Below are 22,646 nucleotides of genomic sequence, written 5' to 3'. Positions count from 1 at the left end.
CGCTGCCTATGCGGGCAGACATGGACAGGGCTCCCAGCGCCATGTGTCTCACTACAGTGGGGAAGAGCTCCGTGGAGTAGAGGTAGAGGAAATTATATGCTCCTGTCACTCCTGTCTTCCCTACCATCACCAGGACCCGAGTTAGAATGGACAGATCTGGAGGAAGAGAAGAGAAGAGAAGAGAAGAGAAGAGAAGAGAAGAGAAGAGAAGAGAAGAGAAGAGAAGAGAAGAGAAGAGAAGAGAAGAGAAGAGAAGAGCATAAAAAGCATGTAGGCTATTGCAGCATATCTTGGTCAGAGAGGGAGGCATTGAGGCATCTCATTGTGAACTATAATCCTTTTTAAAAACATTTCAAAGGACATTCATCTTAGTGATTCACCATCAATCAGTCTTTTTTCTACTCGCACAACACAGTTTTGAATCATTTGTACCGGACCACACCGATGAACCAATGAGAACCGAGAGAGAGAGAGAGAGAGAGAGAGAGAGAGAGAGAGAGAGAGAGAGAGAGAGAACCATTAAATGACGCCATAACCATAGTAAGCACCAGCGATGGCAGGTAAGCACCATAGTAAGCACCATAGTAAGCACCATAGATGGCAGGTAAGCACCATAGATGGCAGGTAAGCACCATAGTAAGCACCATAGATGGCAGGTAATTACCATAGATGGCAGGTAAGCACCATAGTAAGCACCATAGATGGCAGGTAAGCAACATAGTAAGCACCATAGATGGCAGGTAAGCACCATAGATGGCAGGTAAGCACCATAGTAAGCACCATAGATGGCAGGTAAGCACCATAGATGGCAGGTAAGGACCATAGATGGCAGGTAAGCACCATAGTAAACACCTTAGATGACAGGTAAGCACCATAGTAAGCACCATACAATGACAGGGAAGCACCATAGAAGACAGGGGAGCTCTCTCTCGCATCCACGCAATAACATGGGCAATGGATACTGAAACCTCAACACTCCGTTCAACACGTCGCTTGTTTAACTATGTGGGTGTTTCCCTCTACTGTATATTTGTGTGTGATTGTGTCTGCATTTGTGACTATGAATGTTTGCGTGTGTGTGTGTGTGTGTGTGTGTGTGTGTGTGTGTGTGTGTGTGTGTGTGTGTGTGTGTGTGTGTGTACCATCGGGTATGAGCTTGATTAGCAGCAGTAGAACCCCAGACAGCAACATAGTGAAGGGGAGGGGGAAACGCCGTGGAGTGTAGCGGATCACAAACCAAATACAGACGTTACTAACAAACTCAGTCGCTCCGGAAACCAGGCAGTTGATGTAAGGGTCTCCATCCATGTTTGGTGTGTTTAACGACATACCATAATATGTCATGGAACTCACAATCCTAAATGAGAGAGAGTGAGAGAGAGAGAGAGAGAGAGAGAGCAAGCTGATGTTGAAAGTATTTCATTTTGACAGATGGGAACAGGGGCACCAAATGATTTCTTGTCCTTCTACTTTCACCACCAAACATGCTTACTTTTCCTACTACTACTGCCATTTTTTGAGAAAATATGTTTTTACATTGGACAACATAGTGTACCATGGCCCTTTTTAAAATGTTTCTTTACATTGGACGACACAGTGTAGCAAAACTATGAATGATGGATGTTGCACAAAAAAAAAGAACATACAGTATATAATGAGGCAGAGCCATCTACAAATCTGTCTGTCTGTCTGTTTTCTGTCCGGGGCTAATCTCGCAACCTGCTGGACCGATCAGTGCCAACTATCTTGGCACTTTCTAGAGGCCAGTGGACCAAGAAAGTACCTCCATGTATTTCCACATATTTACCAGATGAAGATGGTGATTATGGTGAGGTTTCTTATATTACTTGTTCGAACCAAGTCTAGCCAGGTGTACAGATGTTGGCTATATGCAGGACTAGCATCCTATACCCATAGATACAAATAGAGATAAGGGAGGGAGAGAGAAAGAGAGAGACGTGTTAGATATATGGCCTCCATACAGAGATAGATTTGGGCAGCCCTGTTGTCTAAAAACACATCTAGAGATAATGCTAATAACATCTCAATTTATTTTCATTTGATATTTAAAAATCAAGTGAGAACGTTCATTCACTTCAAGTGGATACAATATACAATATTCCAAATTTGTATCTGGTTACACCATTTCACATTTTCAGGTGCATACTGTAATTTACATTGTAAAAATGGTGCAAATGTCTTTTCAGATGACGTGAAACCAACATGATTACAAAATACATACATTTTAACAAACCTGATACATGCCTTTAAAGACGTTTGTCATCTTGCCAACCCCATTTTGTCACTGACCCAAATGCTTTTGCTCTTTATTTGGACAAAACATTTGTGTGTAACTTTACCGTGAGTGGAGTAACTTCTTCTTGATTGAAGATAACCTCGGGTGCCATGACTCCATTCTTCTTTGCTGCAGCTCTGATGATAAGCTCTGCTTCCTTGACACGACCTTGAGCCAATAGCCAGCGAGGAGACTCTGGGATAAACCTAGCCATTGGACAGGATTAGTTCACTTAACCACTTTACCACAAAATATTTCTAAATTACTTCGAAAATAGCCGATCTGTATGCTCACAACGCATCTCGACGGGTTGTGAGCTTCACTGTAGATTTGAAAAAACGTTTGACTTTGTTTGAAGTGCAGACAGCTTTAACGTTTGTGTACTGTAAAGCACTTTGAATTGCCTTGTTGTTGAAATGTGTTATATAAATAAACTTGATTGGACTTGACAGATTATATTGCATTCCATACTGTAAGTCTTACCACCACAGAGGTATATAGAGTAGACCAGGAACAGACAGAGCCACTAGCAGCCATCTCCAGCTCCTGATGTAAAAGGCAAAAAGAGGCAGCAAGGTGTATCCCAGAGAGTAGCCGAAGCCAATTCCAATGATCCCAAAACAGCTTCTCACATTCTTGGTAAGCAGCTCAGAACCTAGACAGACAGACAGACAGACAGACAGACAGACAGACAGACAGACAGACAGACAGACAGACAGAGTAGATAGACAGACAGACAGACAGACAGACAGACAGACAGACAGACAGACAGACAGACATACATAGTAAATAGATATTTCTGTCTGTTTATCGGACTGTATTTGTGTAATCTCCCTACCCAGTATGAAGGCACAGGTGTAGTTGGCAGCCCTTCCAATAGCCAGTAAGAAGTAGAGGACACAGAACATCTCCCATCTGGTGGAGGCAGCCAGAAGCAGACAAAACAATGTCTGAACTGCCGCAGACACAAAGAAGATCACACGTCGACCGTAACTATGAGTCAATAGAGAGAAAGCACATAGTGCACATGCCACAGATAACTTCACAGAAACAGATTACTTTACTGTGTGTGTGTGTGTGTGTGTGTGTGTGTGTGTGTGTGTGTGTGTGTGTGTGTGTGTGTGTGTGTGTGTGTGTGTGTGTGTGTGTGTGTGTGTGTGTGTGTGTGTGTGTGTGTGTCTGGTGGATCTGGTCCCAGACAAGATCAGAAAAGTACAGGAAAGAACAACAAAAATGTATAAACACAGCACTGTAAAACTAGACAATGTCAATTCATGGAGTGGTTATAAAATAAGGATTGCAATTTGCAGCGTAAAATGTGGAAATATATAGGCCTATGTGTGCGTGCATGCTGTATACATGTGTGGCCTGCTTTTAATCAGGTTTACTTTGGATTATGGCTCACTCAGTCGTCTATGATGACAGTCATCAATGACATCAGTCGTGTGCAGTCGCTTCCTGGTTCATATTGTATAAAGAACTTAACCATTGTATGGGATGATTATCTTGTCTTGTGTCCTCTACGTAGAGCGTAGAACACTTATCTAAAACCAGCGTGTATGGTCCTTTTTGAACCCCAAATTAAGACCCTAAGAACCTTTGTTGGCAAGCATAATATATCCTTAACTCTCATCACATTAACAGGGGTGGGATTTTTTGCAATGAGAAAATGGCTGGCAGGAGGGGTGTGTCATAGCAAAGCACGTTTGGATGGAAGGACTGTCCTGATTACCGGAGCCAACACAGGAATTGGTAAAGAGACAGCTGTTGACTTGGCTAGCCGAGGTGCGAGGGTCATTCTGGCCTGTAGAGACATGGATCGGGCCAGTGAAGCTGCAGAGGTTATACGGAAGAGCAGTGGGAACGGGAACGTTATTTTCAAAAGGTTGGACTTAGCATCTCTGCAGTCAGTGCGAGAACTGGCAAAAGACATACTGGCCAGTGAAGAGAGGTTGGATGTTCTTATCAATAATGCAGGTGTCATGCACTGTCCAAAATGGCTGACTGAAGATGGCTTTGAGATGCAGTTTGGTGTGAACCACTTGGGTCACTTCCTGTTAACAAACCTTCTTTTGGATCTCCTGAAGAAGACAGCTCCTAGTCGTATTGTGAATGTCTCCAGTATCGCTCACAAGAGAGGTAAAATCAATTTTGATGACATAAACCTAGATAAAGAATACAACCCCTGGACAAGTTACCAGCAAAGCAAACTCGCTAACGTCCTCTTCACAAGGGAGCTGGCCCGTCAACTGCAAGGTACTGGGGTAACTACATACAGCCTACACCCTGGAGTTATCCGAACTGAGCTTGGGCGACACCTTGAGCCTTCACTGTCCCTGTGGAAGAGACTTGTATATAAATCACTTATGATTTTCTTCAAATCGCCGAAGGAAGGAGCCCAGACCACGATCCACTGTGCTGTGGATGAAAGCCTACAGAATGAGAGTGGACTGTACTACAGTGACTGCAGCCCTAAAACAGCGGCACCTCAGGGCCTGGACGATGAAGCAGCCAAGAAGCTGTGGGATCTGAGTGCATCAATGGTTGGTCTGGGTTGATGGTGAGAATGATGAGAACATCCAGCCAGCTAGGACAAGGGTTCCCAAACTTTTCAGGCCGTGACCCCCCAAAATAATCATATTTGAACTGGTGACCCCCCACCCTGACCAACACTTGGAATTGTAAGCATTACATTTAGTTTGACTCAGTTCCACAGAAAGATATTGTGAAAATAGCCGATCTACAAGATCACAACGCCTCGCAGTGAGCTTATAGATCGACTATTTTCACAATGTTTGCCTCTTATACTTAATATTTGACAATTTGGCCAATTTGGTATAAAAAGGTCTTAAATGGCTTTAAATTATTTGTTTACTGTTGAGTGAGAACACAATGTTGCACATTAAGCTAATCATCTGGGGACCCCCAAAATAATATGGGGATCCCACTGAGCTAGGAGAGGGCCACTTACTAGGACTGCGGGTGTGATGCGCCAACTGGGGAGTTGGTCGGATTGGCGGTTGTTCAGAAATGTACCTCAAATCTCTGTATCTCTCCGTCTGTGTCCCTTCTATGCCCATATATGGAGATCCCTGATGTCATCAATTTTATGTCATACATGTTGTACTGACTTCATAGACTGGCTACCGGCGAGCTGTGTAGAACCAGTAGCCTTCCTACCCAAAACCAGGGTCGAACTATCTCAGTGGAAGGGTATAGAGCGTCGCAGTTCCCGCCCACTTCCAGTTGCCGGAAGTAAATACTCAATGCATTTTTCCCATTGACTTTTCCGAAAATATTTATATAAATTAATTTAAGCCTAGAATCAAGCTATCCAGGATCCTGGTGAATCATGACCATAAAACGTTTGATTCTGTGAAAAAACTTTTTTGAAAACGGCAAAACAAAGGGTATTTATTAAACATAGTATATCATATCATTAAATATAAAATTTAAAAAATCACAGAAAAAAAGGTTTTATGGTCATGATTCACCAGAATCCTGGATGGCTTGATTCTAGGCTTAAATTCATTGATATAAATATTCTTGGAAAAGTCAATGGGAAAAATGCATTGAGTATTTACTTCCGGCACCCGGATTCTGCGCAACTGCGATGCTCTATAGAGAGTGTGCTAGTTCTATTATATTGATATTGACATCATTTACATGTACTGTACCATATAGCAGAGATCAAAGGGAAAGGATGATGTATTCAGTAATCTCCATATTTGGGCAAAACCTATGATGTCAGTCATTTCCATATTTGGGCGCGGAAACACTTTCAACAACATCATCAATATGATGTCAGTCATCTCCATTTTACGAGACGAATGACATATTAGGTTTAACTACATGTCTATCGCCTGAGAGGAGATTCCATCAGTCGGAACATGAGACAGCAACAAGACAGCGGTGAGATGATGGAGGAGTACCACCAGGGGTCTTTGAGGAAATCCCCCCTGTCGGAGGGTGAGAACACACAGCAACAGCAACAGCAACAGCAGCAGCAGCAGCAACAAGAGAAGGTTCCTCGTCGAATCATCCATTTTGCCAGTGGGGAGACGCTGGAGGAATACAGTACAGATGAGGAGGACGTCGAAAACCAGGAGCCTAAGAGGAAATCCCCCCGTCAAAGAAGCCCTTGGGTCCATACGTCTGGTTCCACATCCGGAGAGCTGCTACTTCCACCCTCTTAGTCTGCAACTACCTGGGAGAGAAGTTGGCTTCCCTCTTTGGCCTAACATCAGCCAAGTATCAGTACGCCATTGATTCATATTACAGGCTGAAGAAGAAGGAGGAGGAGAATAAAAACAACCTGTTGCCAGACGATGCAAAAAAAACAACAAGAGCTTTACTTTGATAGGAGTACAGTACAGAAGATATGCGGAGCCTTGCAATGTTTGGCAATGTTTCAGCCCGATCAGACCACTATTGATTTCTATTATAAAATTAAAGTTAAATATTTCAAAAATGTTAAAAGAAAATGTGTGAAAAAGAAAATGTGTGGAGGTAGGCTACTTCCTTGTCCTACTGGCAGCGTGCACAAGACATCTCACAAGACATCTCAGGCTATCAATACCTCACTCCGAATTATAACTGGATGCTTAAAGCCTACCCCTGTGTCCCTCTTGCCAGTCCTCGCGGGAATAGCACCGGCCGGCCTCCGACGGGAGGCTGCCACCCTCGCCCTGGCCAGGAAGGCACAAAAGTATGACTGGCACATCCTGCACAACACCACAATAACACCAGCACCTCCAAGCAGACTCAAGTCCCGCCACCCCTACAACAAGGCAGCACAAGAGATGCTCAACTCCACCTCTGAGGACATCTCCAGAGATGCATGGTTGGCAGCAGCTTGGAAGGAGGAGTGGGAGTCAGCCGGGCCCTCCCGAATCCACCGTTACATCTGGGACCCAGGAGATGGCGCCATTGGAGGAGATGACCTACCACGCCGGCAATGGACCACACTGAACCGTCTACGAACTGGGGTCGGTCGCTTTAAAACATCAATGAAGACGTGGGGCTTGGCGGACAGTGCGGCATGCGAGTGCGGTGACCCTGAGCAGACCGCCGACCATATAATCACCATCTGCCCCTTATATAGACCACCCTCGGAAACCAGCCTCTTTGACAGGACCAGAGATGCGGGCATGGCTACACGACACCGAGTTGGACCTCTGACGTTACACGAAAGAAGAAGAAGATCTCCGGCTGTTTGCAAGTTTAACTGCGGACACACATAGGCTCAGACAACCCTCCGCAAAGACCCATTCCTATAGACGGCTTGCCTCCTGCATTATTCTGATGAAGAGTATAATGGCATAGAAGACAAATAGACTCAAACAAAACAGTCTGCTTGTAGAACAGAGACAACAACAAACACACCTGTTTTCCAGTCCTCAGAGACAAACCGAAATGTGTCTGTCCTACAGAGACAAAAAGAAAAATAGAGAAACGGTCTTCCTAAATACGGTATGGAGGAAGGGCCGGACAGTGAAACTGAGATTATGAATTTCTAATATGTGAAAAATATTTGAAGAATAAAGGGAATCAGTGCAGCAAAGAAACAAGACAGGGTATCCACAGTATATTTGGGCAAGACTGATAGTGATGACAATCATCTCCATATTTGAGCAAAAAAATCCATATTTTGGGAAAAGTTTGGGGGGTCAGAACTACCGGACATCCTTACTATAAGTGCATGAAATCGTGTGTGTGTGTGTCTCTCGAGGGACTGTCCGACTGACCGACTTCAAACTTGGCGCGCGGGTCACCGAGGACCGCCAGAACCCAGAGTCAAGTCGGGTTGGATAAGCGGTTGTCCAGAACCGCCGATCCGACCGATATGCCCATATATGGAGATCCGGTTGTCCAGAACTGCCAATCTGACCGATATGCCCATATATGGAGATCCGGTTGTCCAGAACTGCCAATCTGACCGATATGCCCATATATGGGCCTGACCGATTTCAAACTCAGTGTGGTCGGATCAGCGTATTTAAAAGAAAAATTGCGATAAATCTGCAAATCCCCATATATGGAGTACCCTGATATCATCAATATGACATCCTAATAATGATGTCATAGACTGGCCTAGACTCCATATTTGGGCATGCTTGACACGGAACGGACAGATGGGTACAATGGGTACGACTTGCACAGAGTAGGCCGTTGCTGTTCACACATGCACAAGCGGCAGCATCCCCCCATGCCTATGTGTATTCTACAGCTCTCTTAATGCTAGAGACACTCTAAGAGACAACCAGTTAAGCTGAAGGCATTGAGCCACAAATACACTTTCCAACATTTAGATCGTGTGAAGTGCACAGAGACCCCTTGGTGTGATGTTGCACTATAAATACAAATAAACTGAAACTGAAACTACTGCGTTGTCAATATTGTGACACTGCATTTAATTAAAATCCTGTCATGCCCTTCATTAATCACTCATCATGTACTGTACATATCTCTTTCGACTCTCAATTAATTATTTTCCACATTGGCAAGTTTGTTTAACCGGTAGAACTTGATCTCCTCCTGTCCTCAAGTAACACTGTCCTTTGAAAAGGATCCGACCGATATGCCCATAAATGGCTCTGATGTCATCGGTATATGCCCATATATGGGCCGGTACTATGGGTACCTGGGCTGGCGATTTTAATGTAGGATGCCACATTTAATGCCTGTCTCAGGACTGGCATTACCTTATAGGCAAAAAAGAAAAGACAATAGCTGCTCATACCGAGCTTGTAGATATTTTCACATTTAAGTCCAGTCTCAAATTACGTTTGTTGTGTCCAGTCTCAAAAACGTACTTGTCCGCCACAAGTATGTTTTTCATTCTATAAGTGAGAAAGACAGCTTTGTGTAGAACATCGTACCGGTCAGAGATGATTCCTGACACAAACGCTCCGGTGAGAATTCCCAGGAAGTACACAGTCATCGTGAACGGGGCTTTCCAGCCGTCTTCACACACCAGAGCCCACTACACACACGCACATGCACATGCACACGCACACACGGAAAGATGGTTCATGTCAGACAAAATAGAATTCCAGGACCCGAGTTGAGAAAAAGACAAATGCTCAGTAAAACATGCTAGCATAATGGGACACAAGTTAAGTAGGCCCTAAGGCTCATTTAAACATACTGGTATAGTCATGGCCTGTAAACATGGTATTTTTGCCAGGAGAGGACACAGAATGCAAGGCTAAGAGAGCCAAGAACGCAAGGCTGAGAGAGAGAAAATGTTAACATTTTTGGATGATGAAAAGAGGGCTAGTGACTTCTGAAGTCAAATGCAAGATTACTTAAGTGTACTTCTGTTCATGTTTACTTACTTATGAATTACTAGAAAAAAACACTATATTCTAAATGTGCATTTTGTACAGACCTCAGTAATGATGGTGGACGAGTATCTCTCAGAGCTGAACACCCAGCCATCCACACATCCCTCTGTCTTGTTAGCATAGAAACCAGCCCCAGACCCCTCCACCAGCTGTCTATACCTGGAACATAGTCATACAGACACAGCATTCAGGAAAATGCAAGTACGGTAAGTGTCATAGGTCAGAACATAAGCGTGAGTGAGTGAATGATGTCATATCCCACCTATAGAACTTTCAAGCCCTTGTCTCAGTCTCCCTTGTCCCTCGTCTTGGGTCCTACTCTCCACTCGGACTGTGATTGTCTGTCTGTCTGTCATTTTCAAATACCTGTAGCTGCAAGACTGGGCTTAATTCCCTTTCAACTCAACAATAATATAGTCCACATTCCTTTGTGGTATGTGTCACTGTATAGTTGCTAACACAGCGAAATGAGGATTCCGCATTTAACCCATCCTAAGTAACAGGAGCGGTGGGCGCTAGTACAGGGGAAGTTGGGGGTTGAGTGTCTTGCTCAAGGACATTTCGACACATTGCTGAGAACTGGGATTGAACCTGGGACCTCTGGCTTCCCAGGCTAACCATTCAGATAGCGGCCCCCATAGCGAATAAATAAGTTGTTGTTATTAATATAGTATAATAAATAAGTATATTATAATATATAATAGATACAATTGTTGATTTATCCCATTTAATTACATTATTTTAGTTTTCACACCTACTGTATTCATTTACATATTTACTAAGTATGTATAAGCAAATATATCTTTCAAATATCCAAAATCATGAAATCAATCAACTCTGCATTTACTCTGGAGCTAGTTACCTGGAGCAGCGACTTAGAGTGACTTCCCCTTTCACCTCTTCTAGGGGAATAGATAGATTGAGGTCCAGGCTGAAGGACGGAGAGGAAGAGGAGTTGAGGGGAGATAAGCGGCAGTGGTGTGGAGGTATATCAGCAATGAAGACTATGGCCATGCCCACATAACCGCTGGGTACACAGCCGAGGCTTAGGAGGAAGAAGACCGTCTTCTGGAATCGACCCCAGACGCCAATAAAAGAGGTAGCCTCCTCGAACTTCATCACAAACAGGCACACATGCACACAATGACATGAAGACACTCAGGGAGCAGAGCACGAGGTAAGCAAACATTTGTAAGCAAACTGGTTCTACATAACGGCCTAACTTTGAGGTCGAGTTGTCGCAGGGAGATTGGCATTCGTTGGGAAACTGGAAAGGTATGCTCGTAAAGTAACGCTGTATTTTTAACTCGCGAGACGGAGAAAGACATTATCGCTACGCTCGAGAGACCGCAGAATACATGCCAGAAGGACTATAGGTTGAAAAAAAGAAAAACATTTAATTGACTGAGGTTAGGGTTAGGGATAAGGTTAGGTTTAGGCATAGTTTTACTGAGGTTAGGGTTAGGCATAAGGTTATGGTTTAGGCATAGTTTTTCTGAGGTTAGGTTTAGGGTTAAGGTTAGGTTTAGGCATAGTTTTACTGAGGTTATGGTTAGGGTTAAGGTTAGGTTTAGGCATAGTTTTACTGAGGTTAGGGTTAGGGATAAGGTTAGGTCTAGGCATAGTTTTACTGAGGTTGTAAGTTGGAAATGTGTGTGCATGCGTGCGTGCGCGAGCGCGCGCGCGTGTGTGTGTGTGTGTGTGTGTGTGTGTGTGTGTGTGTGTGTGTGTGCGGGGGCTCTAGTGTGGCTTGCATTGCCCTCTAGTGTTGGTTCTACAGAATTGCCTAGTAACAGAGGTGTGTTGATTAGATAGACAAATTAACGTCACCAGTTGCAATCAAAGTGAACACATGGGGAAGCGAGGTGGGGGGGGGGAACGAGCGCTCCTTTTTCAATTTCACTGGTTTTCCAATTTCCCTGTAACAGATACACTTCCCATCACACAAGGAACTTTTTCTACACAGTGCGGGTATTTGGGGACATCATCATCATTGGGCAACTTGACCTGATCAAAGTTTTCTGATGTCAAATTAAAAACATTTCCTCAATACAAAACAATGAAATAACAAAAATAAAATGTGCATACAGTACCTTTCCCATGAGGAATGAGCATGAAGAATAAGAAGAGTGTCCCAGGTGCCTTGATTACAGTAGTCTCACCACAAGAATGTACCATTGACCATTGTCAAAAAACCCAGAGATAAAGACATTGTGGTTGACCCTGGTAGCAGTTAGATAGATAAGGAGGCCTAATTACAGGCCTCCTTATCTATACAGACATGCCGGTGTGTAGAATCATAAACATCTTCGCCCCCGAAGAAGATAAGGAGGCGAAACAGAACAGCAATGGGGAAGTTAAGAGAATACCTACCTGTTCTACAATCGTCACACACAAGGCCATCACACTTAAAATTAACCGAATGAAAGTAAAAAAATTAAATAAATAAATAACAAAAAAACAAAACAAAAAATCACGCTGGGCACGCATCCCCCCTTCGGTTCTAAAATGCCCACACACACACACACACGCACACGCACACGCACACGCACACACACACACACACACACACACACACACACACACACACACACACACACACACACACAGATATGTTGTCTACTTGTTTGCTTCATCTGTCTTCATTTGCCTGTCTTGCCTACCTGTATGTCGGGATTTTATCTTGTCCCCCATTGATGGTTGTATTGCATGTGTCCCACTGTCTCATTGCTTTACTCTAAACTGTGTTTGTTTGCTAATGCTTATGTCTTGTGTATTACAGTTTACCCCCCCCCCCCCCCCCCCCAATAGCTTAAACACTGAATTTAAAGGTAACACACAGTGTTGTGAATTTAAACTAAGGGTGGTGACTGGTGAGTGAAGTTTCAGTTGAGTGACGAGCTCGGAGAACAAGATGACAACAGACAGTATCACATGACAGGTTCTCAAGTTTATTACACACATAAAGAATATAGTATTGGACACATGAAAAGAAGACATGAGACAAGGACAAAAACAGAAAGTAGTTGATTGTCATGGTGTCAAGTGTATCAGTATGTGTTATGCAGATGAGAGTGATTCAACACATGTATGTACTGAGTCAATCAGATAAAGGTCAGTCCATAATCATAATTCATAACACACAGTTAGTGAAACCTAACACTCAAGGAGCAAAACCTGCACAGAGCTTTTATCCAGGAACACACACTGGATATGGTGTTGATACTGACATACAGTTACTAAAAAGACATGTGTGGATACTAACAAACAGTTACTATCATGTCCCAAATGGTGGGTTTGTACTTAACCAATTACGCCACCAAGGTTTGAACTAGGAGCCTAAGAACTCCTTAAACAGAATTTGAAATGGGATTGATTGCAGTGGTGTAAAGTACTTTACTGGAGTATTTCCAATTGTCAATACTTCTACTTCTACTCCACTACATCTCAGAGGCAAATATTGTACTTTTACTCCACTACAATTATTTGAAAACTTTAGTTACTAGTTACTTTGCCGATATAAATTAGAATGTTATAAGACATACATTAACCATTTTAGCCCTATTTTATACCTAGGCTATTTGAAAATAGCCGATGCGACGCGTTGTGAGCTGGCAGATCGGCTATTTTCAAACATTTTAGTACTTTTACTTTTGGTACTTTAAGTACATTTTGATACCAATACTTTTGTACTTTTACTCAAGTAAATGTTTCATTCCAGACTTGTACTTGTAACAGAGTACTTCTACAATGCAATATTGATACTTTTACTTAAGTAAAACATTCGAGTACTTTTTCCACCACTGATTGATTGATTGATTGAATACTTTATTTAGAAAGACATGGTAAAAGTACATGGAAGTACAATTGACAATACAAGGTCCTAAACTGGATCGCTCATAAAAGCACTTGGCTTATTTAAAAAAGCACCTACAACAAATTGACCCAACAATACTAGGCTGAGGAACTACAATTAACATGAAATAGAAAATTCTCCAGGAGGGGCGATATCCAAATGATAGGTTTACCGGGTGGTGAGCAGCTTAGTAGTGTACAAAAAGTGGACAAACACAGATGTGCCAAAAGAACAGCAATGTATTTCCTAAAGATAAAACAAAAGTATGAGTGCTGAGTCCTAAAGGGATTGTGCAACCACACACTGGCTCCTGTACTGTACTCCCTGAAGCACTCCTCTTCTTTGGCCACGCCTGTGGATGAAAGAGACTCAACGCCATGCAGTTACATGTCCTTTTACAATAAGTAATTTAGAATGAACTGGTTATTGCCACTTAAACACCAGTGTTAGGAATTATGATCATGGGACTGACCTTTAGCTGATTGACCGAGTACATAAGGTACATGTGTTGAATCACTGTCATCTGCGTAAGCACTTTCTGATGACGCCATGACAATCAACTACTTTCTGTTTTTGTCCTTCGCTCATATCTTCTGGTCACATGTGTGCAATAAACTTCAGAACTTGTCGTGTGATACTGCCTGGTGTCATCTTGTTCTCAACTGAAACATCATTCACCACCCTTAGAGGGAGACTCATAACGGACCACATGGTTGGTCAACTAAATGCACAAGAACCGGTGTTAAAGATAGCTTAATCTGTTTGCTGGGTAATAATATATTCAGACATCAGGATACCCGTCAAAATATGAGACCAGTGAACCAAATGGATAGACAGAAGTCTAAGTATTTATTATGGCAGACTACAGGGAAATGGGCAGTGATGGAGGTGAAACGATGATGAAACAATTGATGAAACAGTTGATGATTTTAGGCTATAATGGAAACAAAGGAACAGCGGAAACAAAGGAACAGCTCTCACTGCTGGCTGCTAGTGGCAGTGTTTAGGGCTCGGTCTCAAAGAATCGTCTTCCACGCTACCATGCGTCCTGCTTCTCAGCTCCCCACGTCACGGTCACCATCCTCTCCGTTCGTGCTTGTGCTTGTTCGCATGCTGCTGAACAACAATTCCTGGGGCAGTGTGCACGGAATGTCCATCGTACAGCACTGGCCCTTCTCTGGTGGTGGTGTCCCTGACTGTCCCCATCCACCTAGACTCCCGACCGTAGTAGCTGCCCTCCTGCACCAGGTCACAGTGCTCATGTCCTCTCTCTGCAGCACCCACCTTGTTTCCTGAATCACACTTTTCTACCTGAAATGATAAATTAGTCTTTCCTCTGGGACCAGCTGATTGGTCTGTCCAGTTCCAACTCCTCTTCAAATAGGTCACCCAAACTGCCAGTCCGTCCGGTAACCGGAACGCTCGCCCCCAAAACACACTTGCCTCCAATCTTTGCTCAGAACTCTCACCCCCAGCGACGGACCACTTGCCCCATGGCCGGATTTGTGGGTCCGACTGTTCCGCGGTAACCGGATTTGACGGGGGGAGTGTGTTTTGGGACGAGCGTTCTTGTATTCGTCCATTCTACCCCATTAGCCACAGGTTACTCTCATTAGCACCAATTGCAATGTCAGTTAGAGACAAGTCAGTTACAATACAGACAGTACCAAATTAAAAGCATGCAACAAAACACACCATGCAAGAAATACTGTGAATATAGGCACTGCTAAATCATACAAGTAAAAAGAAATGTTGTATAAATCGGTCGGAACTGAATGCAAACAATATGGAAACAGTTTGTCTGACTTGTTGACTGGCTTACATATGGAATCGATTATAGCATGCCGTAATGGTGCATTGGGTGCAATCTGAATGCTAAATAATGTCTGTGTAGCACAGATGGTACACTCACTGACCATCTCTGTCTTGGCTGGGATTTTTGTTTTGGCTCCGACTTGGATGTTTGGTTTCCCATGCAGGAGATGACAGGGACGTGTAGCCTGTCTTGTCTCTTGCGGATTGTTTACAGAAAATCTGTATCTGTGATCCCGTGAAATGTAATTACTCTAATAGGTCTCAGGGGGGCACTTTGTCCTCAAATTGTATTTGTTTGTGGCCTGGCTGCTATGCAACTGTCGGATGCTGTCAGTTGAATGCCACAGTCAAATCATCATCAAGTGTGTTGTCTGTTTTTTCCCAAACATGGTTATAGTCATCTTAATCCAATCCGCACCTCAGATTGTGTGTCTGCATGTCCATTCACCTAACAGTGCATCTGCCTGCCTGTCCGTATCTCTTTATATCACTGTCTCCCGGCCTGTTAGCTGTACTTGTGGAACTGGAGACATGGATGATTGCAGTTGCAGTTGTCTTGATCCATAAATACAGCAGAACTGGGGCCTGTGGCACTGGTGCATGCAGAGCAGTACAAGGAAAAAGTCACCAGGGATTGAGTGTACTACACTGGTTTCCTCCACTAGGCCAGACGGCTGAAGGCTGGAGGTTTTCCACTTCTCCACATAGGGGGTGTACAAACGTGTGCAGTTGTACCGTCTGTCGTACAAACTCACTCATATAGGCCTGAGTCGGCAACCTGGCCTGGCCAAAGACCTGCACTTCAAGTGCACTTTTCTAGTTTAAATCTGCTATCAAAGAGGACGATGGAACCTCTCAACGCAGACAGGCATCAGAGCTTGCAAACTGCTGTTCTGTCATTATTGTGAGTTTGTGACCCTGCATTATATAAAGTAGAATCTATCTACAACTGTCCTCTACTTCCAATAATATGCATTATTGTTATAGGCTAATGATAATCAAATCAAATCAAACATTATTTATAGAGCAACCGTAGTTGACCAAGGTAAAAAAAATACTAAAACAATTACATGCAAAGTGAGAGAGATATTTGTGTAAAAACACAAGCTTAAAACAAGTGTTTAATTCAAATTAAGCTCAGCTATGGTTAAAAGCCAAAGAGAAAAGGTGAGTCTTGAGTAAAGACTTAAAAACCTCTATGATATATCATCCTCTTTGCATCTGTCCCTGTCTTTGTCCCTGTGTCTCTGGCAGCAACTGTCTGCCTCCTTTCTGTCTATCGTTCTGTCTGCCTCATCTTCCCTCACACTCTGTTTTGCTCCTGGCTAGTAGTGTTGACTGAGACAGGTTGTACTTAGCTGTCCCCACATTACTTCCTGCTCAAATCGTTTCTTCAGGAATTGGCACAGAAGGGAGATGTGACGTCCCACCATTGCCAGTAACCTGTCATACAACAACCACCCCCACAGCAGATGATGAAATCACTCCACAAAACACACCAGGCAGCATCAACAGAATTGGAACCTCTGTTGTAAGTGAACATTGCTGCTTCATTGTTCTATCACACAGGAGTTGTATGAGCATCTTGCGCTCAGCTTGCCACAAGAGTCAGTGCAAGCAGAGAGTGAAGCGACAAAAACATTATAAATTGGCAGGTAGCCAGCGCTGCCTGGTAATAATCTGGTACATCAGTGTAGTAGCCTAGCGTTTATTTATTACAAACCTGGTAGAGCTCAATTGAAAACTGATGTTTCGCCATGAAGCTTTTTTTCTCCCCCTTTTCTAAATCATGGTAACTGATACCAAGTGTTCAACTCTGGGAATTCGGTCACACATCTAATTCGGTCAAACATTTTCCTCCATCTTGCTTTTGCAAAGTTGGTCCATTCAGGCTCTAGCTACTATGCACTTGGGAAGGGGCAGTGACGGGAGGAGTGTTTAAACCTTGAGCACAGCGGCAGGCAGTCTCTAAACACTTCGCTCAACTAGAGACTTAGGAAAATCTCCCAGGTTTATTTATTAAAACTGGTTCCTTTTAACTGTTAGACAGTTAAAAGGAAATTTGCATTGCAGAACCAATCCAAAGTCTGTAGGGCAGTCCTTCATACTGGGGCGGTGACATGATTGGTCTTCAAAGCAGTAGGTGTAGGTTTGTTAGCGGCTGTTCTTGCTGCCGTTTTAGCAACTACCTTGCACTTAGAAGTCCCCAAATGATCTGTAAGTGGTGATCTCTGATTGTATGGCATCATGAGACTAACTATTTACAAAAAAAGTCATGAAAAACAAAACAAAAAATATATATATTAAACTTGAACTTGATGTTTATATTACACCTCCTTTACAGCAGTAGCTCCCTCCTCTCCTCTGCTCCACTATCTTCACTCATACACACACAGCTGCGCCCATCCCTCGTACTCGACATCTGCTCGCACACTACCGTAAACATTACCATAGACGGTTGACCGTAAAGACACTTGTAAATCTTTCCCAGCAGAGCACAACCTTTGTGTAACCGGGAAGTCACATGATGATCTTGTTTTTTTTCCTTCATCCTAAGCAGAAGTAGGGAGTGGGATAGGATCTAAATAATAGAAGAAGGGGCAATGCAGAACTGAGCGAGGGAAAGATGGACAGAGGAAGGTATTATTACCGTGGAGAATATGTGTTTTTGTACTGCTGAATCAGCCAATATTTCACACAAGACCTGAACTCAGCCATCTGGGGTAAGGACTTGTTACTTCACAATCTACTTGTTGCACACAGTGTGATTACAAGTTACAATCTAGAATAAAGGCAATATGTAACCAAATCATTTACTTTGATTGTCATGGTCTCTGCCGATTCAGTGCACACTTTTTATTTTGAGGAAAATAACATAGGTGTAGAAAAGTGATATACAGTATATAGCCTATGCAATTTAGGTTAATATATTGATGTGTTTATTCAATATGGGTACATTATTGAATAAGTGTATTTGTGTCCTATCCTGTGCACTTTGCAGGAAGGGCTAGCCTATATCCAAAAGTGAAGCTCATGCAGACCATGGCTGCCTGCTGTCTCAATGAGGAGGATAAAGAGGCTCGTCGGATCAATAAGGAGATAGAGAGACAGCTCAGCCGGGACGAAAAGAATTCCCTAAAAGAATACAAGCTCCTTTTTCTTGGTATAAGAACTGATCAAATAAACCATATGTTGTACAAATGTAGTGAACCATGAGAGATGTAGGCAAGTACTGTAACTACAATAGTTGAAACAAAGTTTGTATTTATTTATATATTTACAATTTACTATTTAGGCTTTTAGCAGACACTCTTAATCCAGAGCAACTTACAGTATAAGGTAAACACGAGGTGATACATCAAATGCATAGAAATAGTAATCTAGGATCATAGGTAAACCAAAACCCTATCATCAGTCTAAACAGTATAATATCAAAAATAAATAATCTGTACATTAAAATTATACAAACTATAGGATGCTAGCTCAACAAATGAACCAGGCCTTTGTCTACATAACATGCTAGACAGATGGCATTTACTGGGGGGAAATAGCAGATCTACATGTTCAAAACTTGAAATCCAGATGATCCTAGACACTGAACTATACCACTTTGCACAGCATGTTGATGTGTTTGTCACGTCTTAGGGACTGGTGAGAGTGGGAAGAGCACATTTCTCAAACAAATGAGGATCATTCATGGTTCTGGATACTCTGAGGAGGACAGGAGATGCTTCACCAGGCTGATCTATCAGAACATCTTCACAGCAATGCAGTCTATAATTCATGCTATGACCACATTACAGATCCCTTACACGTATGAACACAACAAGGTACAGTAATGTACTTGCAATTACTTTACTATTCCCTTTTGTTGCACAACAGGTATGCAGCATACAACTTCTTAAGTAATTACCATATCTGCCAGAAACTGAAGCATATAACATGTATTTATGTGGGAAATCAATGTGATCATTTGAAATTATTCATTGCATTGTTATGGTGAGTTATTTAATGTCTCCTGTCAGAGCACTGTATACTGTACATACATACATACATACATACATACATACATACATACATACATACATACATACATACATACATACATACATACATACATACATACATACATACATACATACATACATACATACATACATACATACATACATAGCATCTATCTATAGATGGATGGACGGTATTATGAATTATGATGTCTTCTCTGCTTCTCTGCCTGCTCAGGCCTATGCCAGTACAATCAGTGAGGTAGATGGGGAGAAGATAACAACATTTATGAATCCATATGTTGAAGCCATCAATAGCCTATGGACTGACCCTGGGATCCAGCAATGCTACAGTCGGAAGAGAGAATACCAGATCTCAGACTCAGCAAGATAGTGAGTGGACACAGAGACCACATCAACTGTCTCAGTCTTTGCCAAATACTTACCACTGATTCTGAAGGTTCTTCCTTCTGTCTGTCCCCTGTTCATGTGTGCACAGCTATCTCAATGCCCTTGACCGCATCACTGATTCTGCGTATGTGCCCACACAGCAGGATGTCCTGAGGGTCAGGGTTCCCACGTCAGGTATTATGGAGTACCGTTTTCCCTTCCGTGGCTGTGTCTTCAGGTGAGCCCAATTGAATTCCCTAGTATTGTGACTGCTCACTTAGTCTGTATTGTCCTATATCATACTAGTAATAATTTGAGTAACCTCTGTCATGGTGAAGCTACCCGGTTCTCCTCAGTGGCTCGAGCAATTGCTCTGATTTTGCACACAGCCATTGACCATTACCATCTGAACTTAACTGCGAAGCCCGTTTTTCAATTTAATCAAATCTCAGCTTCTTATTAGCGTTTATGTGTGAAACAATGTTGCCTCCCGGGTTGCCAGATCATGTGCGCATATCCCTCCACGGATGCGTCGACCGGGTATGGTCTAGTACTAGTAACTAGTATAGCGTGCACCTCGGGGCGCAGATCTCCGCTATAGGCCTGCTCGCCTTCCCAGGGATGTGTCAGTCATGGGGTGCAGTCGTCAAGACACATGAAAGCTGAATTCTCTATAGAGGCCCCCATAACATGTGATTCCAATTTGGGTACGTTTGGATGTTGCTATGTCCTAACCCTGTATTTCCAGGATGGTAGATGTTGGTGGTCAGCGTTCTGAGAGGAGAAAGTGGATCCATTGTTTCGATAAAGTTACCTGCATCATGTTCCTGGTAGCCCTCAGCGAGTATGACCAGGTCCTTGTTGAGTCTGTCAATGAGGTAAGACAGAGACTAGTGTACTGATAACAAGTTTGTGTACAAGGCAGCTTAAAACCCCTTCTCCCCCCACGCTTCTCCCCTGCCTATTTTCTATAAGCCCCAAGAGACTATGGCAGCACATTATACCTTTCTACACTATGTTTCAGCGAAGACACGCTGTGATTGGCCAGTAGTCACTGTGATTGACAGTTCTCCCTTGGTCTTCCTTGTGTTCAACGTCTTGTTTGCATGCCTAACCCTAATTGGGGTAAAACAATAATAATATATATCGTACTCTTGGGGTATGATTTGAACATATGATATGGGGAATATGTACATCATGTGTTAATAGATTGAGCTACAAAGGTTGCATGGTTGATCATGGTTGTGGATATTTGAACCTGGCCTCACCCCCTTTTTGGTAGAAAGGGGCCAGGACTCTTTCTACCATTAAGCCAATCACAGGCACGTAGGTCGAAAGGCGGCTCTAAGGGTGGGTCTTTGCTGAATCACGGCGTAAAAAGGAATAATAAGCGCATGTGTGACTGCCCCCCAAAGGTGCGTTCCCAATAAGATCCTAGTCGCTTGATTGAGCGACTATTGGGGGCGGTGGGAACGCACCTTAACCTTGTGTGTGTGTGTGTGTGTGTGTGTGTGTGTGTGTGTGTGTGTGTGTGTGTGTGTGTGTGTGTGTGTGTGTGTGTGTGTGTGTGTGTGTGTGTGTGTGTGTGTGTGTGTGTGTGTGTGTGTGTGTGTGTGTGTGTGTGTTTATTCACTACAGAATCGAATGGAGGAAAGTAAAGCCTTGTTCCAGACAATTATAACCTATTTTCAGTTTCCGCATAAGTCCGCAGTCATCTTGTTTCTGAACAAGATAGACTTACTGGAGGAAAAAATCATGTTTTCACATTTGGTGGACTACTTCCCTGAATATGATGGTGAGTCACTCAAATAAGCATGGACTTTCTTATAGTCATATATAGATAAGAATGTTATTAATCATTTATTCAAATTGTATTATTACGCATCTTTAGATTTTAAAGCAATGTTTTTAGTTACACTTGAATTTCAATGTATTGGTATTTGCATTGTTTCCTACTGATTGTAGGTCTCTGTACCCTGGTGTGTCCAGCAACAATCTATCAGTCTATTTATTTTTAATTAAACCAATCGATAAACCATTGAATTCACAGTGCTGACTCTTTTTACCAGGTCCCCAACAGGATGCCCAGGCAGGAAGAGAATTCATTTTGAAGATGTTTTTAGATCTGAATCCAGATCAAAGTAAAGTCATTTACTCCCACTTCACCTGTGCCACAGACACAGAGAACATTAGGTTTGTCTTCCTTGCTGTCAAACACTACATCTTGCAGATCAACCTAGAGGAGAACAACCTTTTATAAAGCAGTAGAGGTGCCACTGTAAAACATTCTCTGTTTCATCAAAAGAAGCCGTCAACATGATTCATCCCATTATGTTTTTCTTAGAAAATGATAGATCACAATAATAACTAGAAAGTAGTGCTCTGCCAAGCGCATATCACTGCCAGGCTGGGTGGCCTAGCCCGGGCTGTGTGAGTTGTGGTATAGCCATGGAGGCTTCGGGGGGAAATAGCTTTTCTACGACATATGGTTCAACTTTTTGCTCATGGAGCCCCCTCATTATGCGATTTCAATTTGGATTTGATTGGACATTGAATTTGTGATATATGGCACCTTTTTGTAATATATAGGCCCCTCCCACTAATTTTGTAAACCAACCAGGCAAACAGTATGGAATATAAAGCTATTTGACACTCATTGTCACATGACCCTCGAGATCATGTCTACCTAATATGGTGAAGATTGGTCAAAATAAAATCATGTTTCTGCAACAAACAGTGATATTTGTGGCACAACCTAAGTAAAATAGCCTTTGTCTCTCGTTGTGTTTTTATAATAGGTACTGTGTGGTTGTATTTTATATTTAGAACCTTATTTGTGTCTTGAAATAGGCCGGGAAGTCATATTATAGGAAAAAAAAACATTCCAATTTCTCTCACAAGGGGGCGATTCTGTTTGTGAGAGTTTTAAGACCAAT

At 42.8% G+C, this 22,646-nt stretch overlaps 3 protein-coding genes across 3 annotated transcripts in view; 2 read left to right on the top strand and 1 right to left on the bottom strand.

Annotated features, from left to right (window-relative positions):
* LOC311051507 (organic cation/carnitine transporter 2-like) overlaps nucleotides 1-3,204 on the bottom strand; it is a gene marked incomplete at both ends in the record, with an annotated part of 3,795 nt that extends 591 nt beyond the window's left edge. Inside the window, 6 exons of the mRNA XM_084066085.1 lie at nucleotides 1-156; nucleotides 1,143-1,357; nucleotides 1,808-1,905; nucleotides 2,361-2,502; nucleotides 2,780-2,951; nucleotides 3,135-3,204. The exon at nucleotides 1-156 is cut by the window's left edge and continues 27 nt beyond it. Coding sequence (XP_083922211.1) covers nucleotides 1-156; nucleotides 1,143-1,357; nucleotides 1,808-1,905; nucleotides 2,361-2,502; nucleotides 2,780-2,951; nucleotides 3,135-3,204 — 853 coding nt within the window. The remainder of the gene's footprint in view (nucleotides 157-1,142; nucleotides 1,358-1,807; nucleotides 1,906-2,360; nucleotides 2,503-2,779; nucleotides 2,952-3,134) is intronic.
* Nucleotides 3,205-3,855: 651 nt separating this feature from the next.
* On the top strand, nucleotides 3,856-4,854 carry LOC311051506 (retinol dehydrogenase 12-like; the record flags this gene model as incomplete). The annotated part of the gene is made up of 1 exon (XM_084066084.1): nucleotides 3,856-4,854. The coding sequence occupies one exon, from the start codon at nucleotides 3,856-3,858 to the stop codon at nucleotides 4,852-4,854; it is 999 nt and encodes a 332-aa protein (XP_083922210.1).
* Nucleotides 4,855-18,349: 13,495 nt separating this feature from the next.
* Nucleotides 18,350-22,127, top strand: LOC311051293 (guanine nucleotide-binding protein G(q) subunit alpha-like; the record flags this gene model as incomplete). Its single annotated transcript, XM_084065831.1, has 7 exons — nucleotides 18,350-18,479; nucleotides 18,962-19,146; nucleotides 19,559-19,713; nucleotides 19,820-19,948; nucleotides 20,459-20,588; nucleotides 21,349-21,505; nucleotides 21,780-22,127. 7 exons carry the CDS (start codon nucleotides 18,350-18,352, stop codon nucleotides 21,968-21,970), a joined length of 1,077 nt encoding a protein of 358 aa, XP_083921957.1. The 3' UTR covers nucleotides 21,971-22,127.
* Between the last annotated feature and the right edge of the window lie 519 nt (nucleotides 22,128-22,646).

The sequence above is a fragment of the Gymnoscopelus microlampas genome (genome assembly GCF_963454915.1).
Source record: "Gymnoscopelus microlampas genome assembly, chromosome: 9".
Classification (NCBI taxonomy): Eukaryota; Metazoa; Chordata; class Actinopteri; order Myctophiformes; family Myctophidae; genus Gymnoscopelus; species Gymnoscopelus microlampas.
This window is presented reverse-complemented; position numbering and strand designations above follow the sequence as displayed.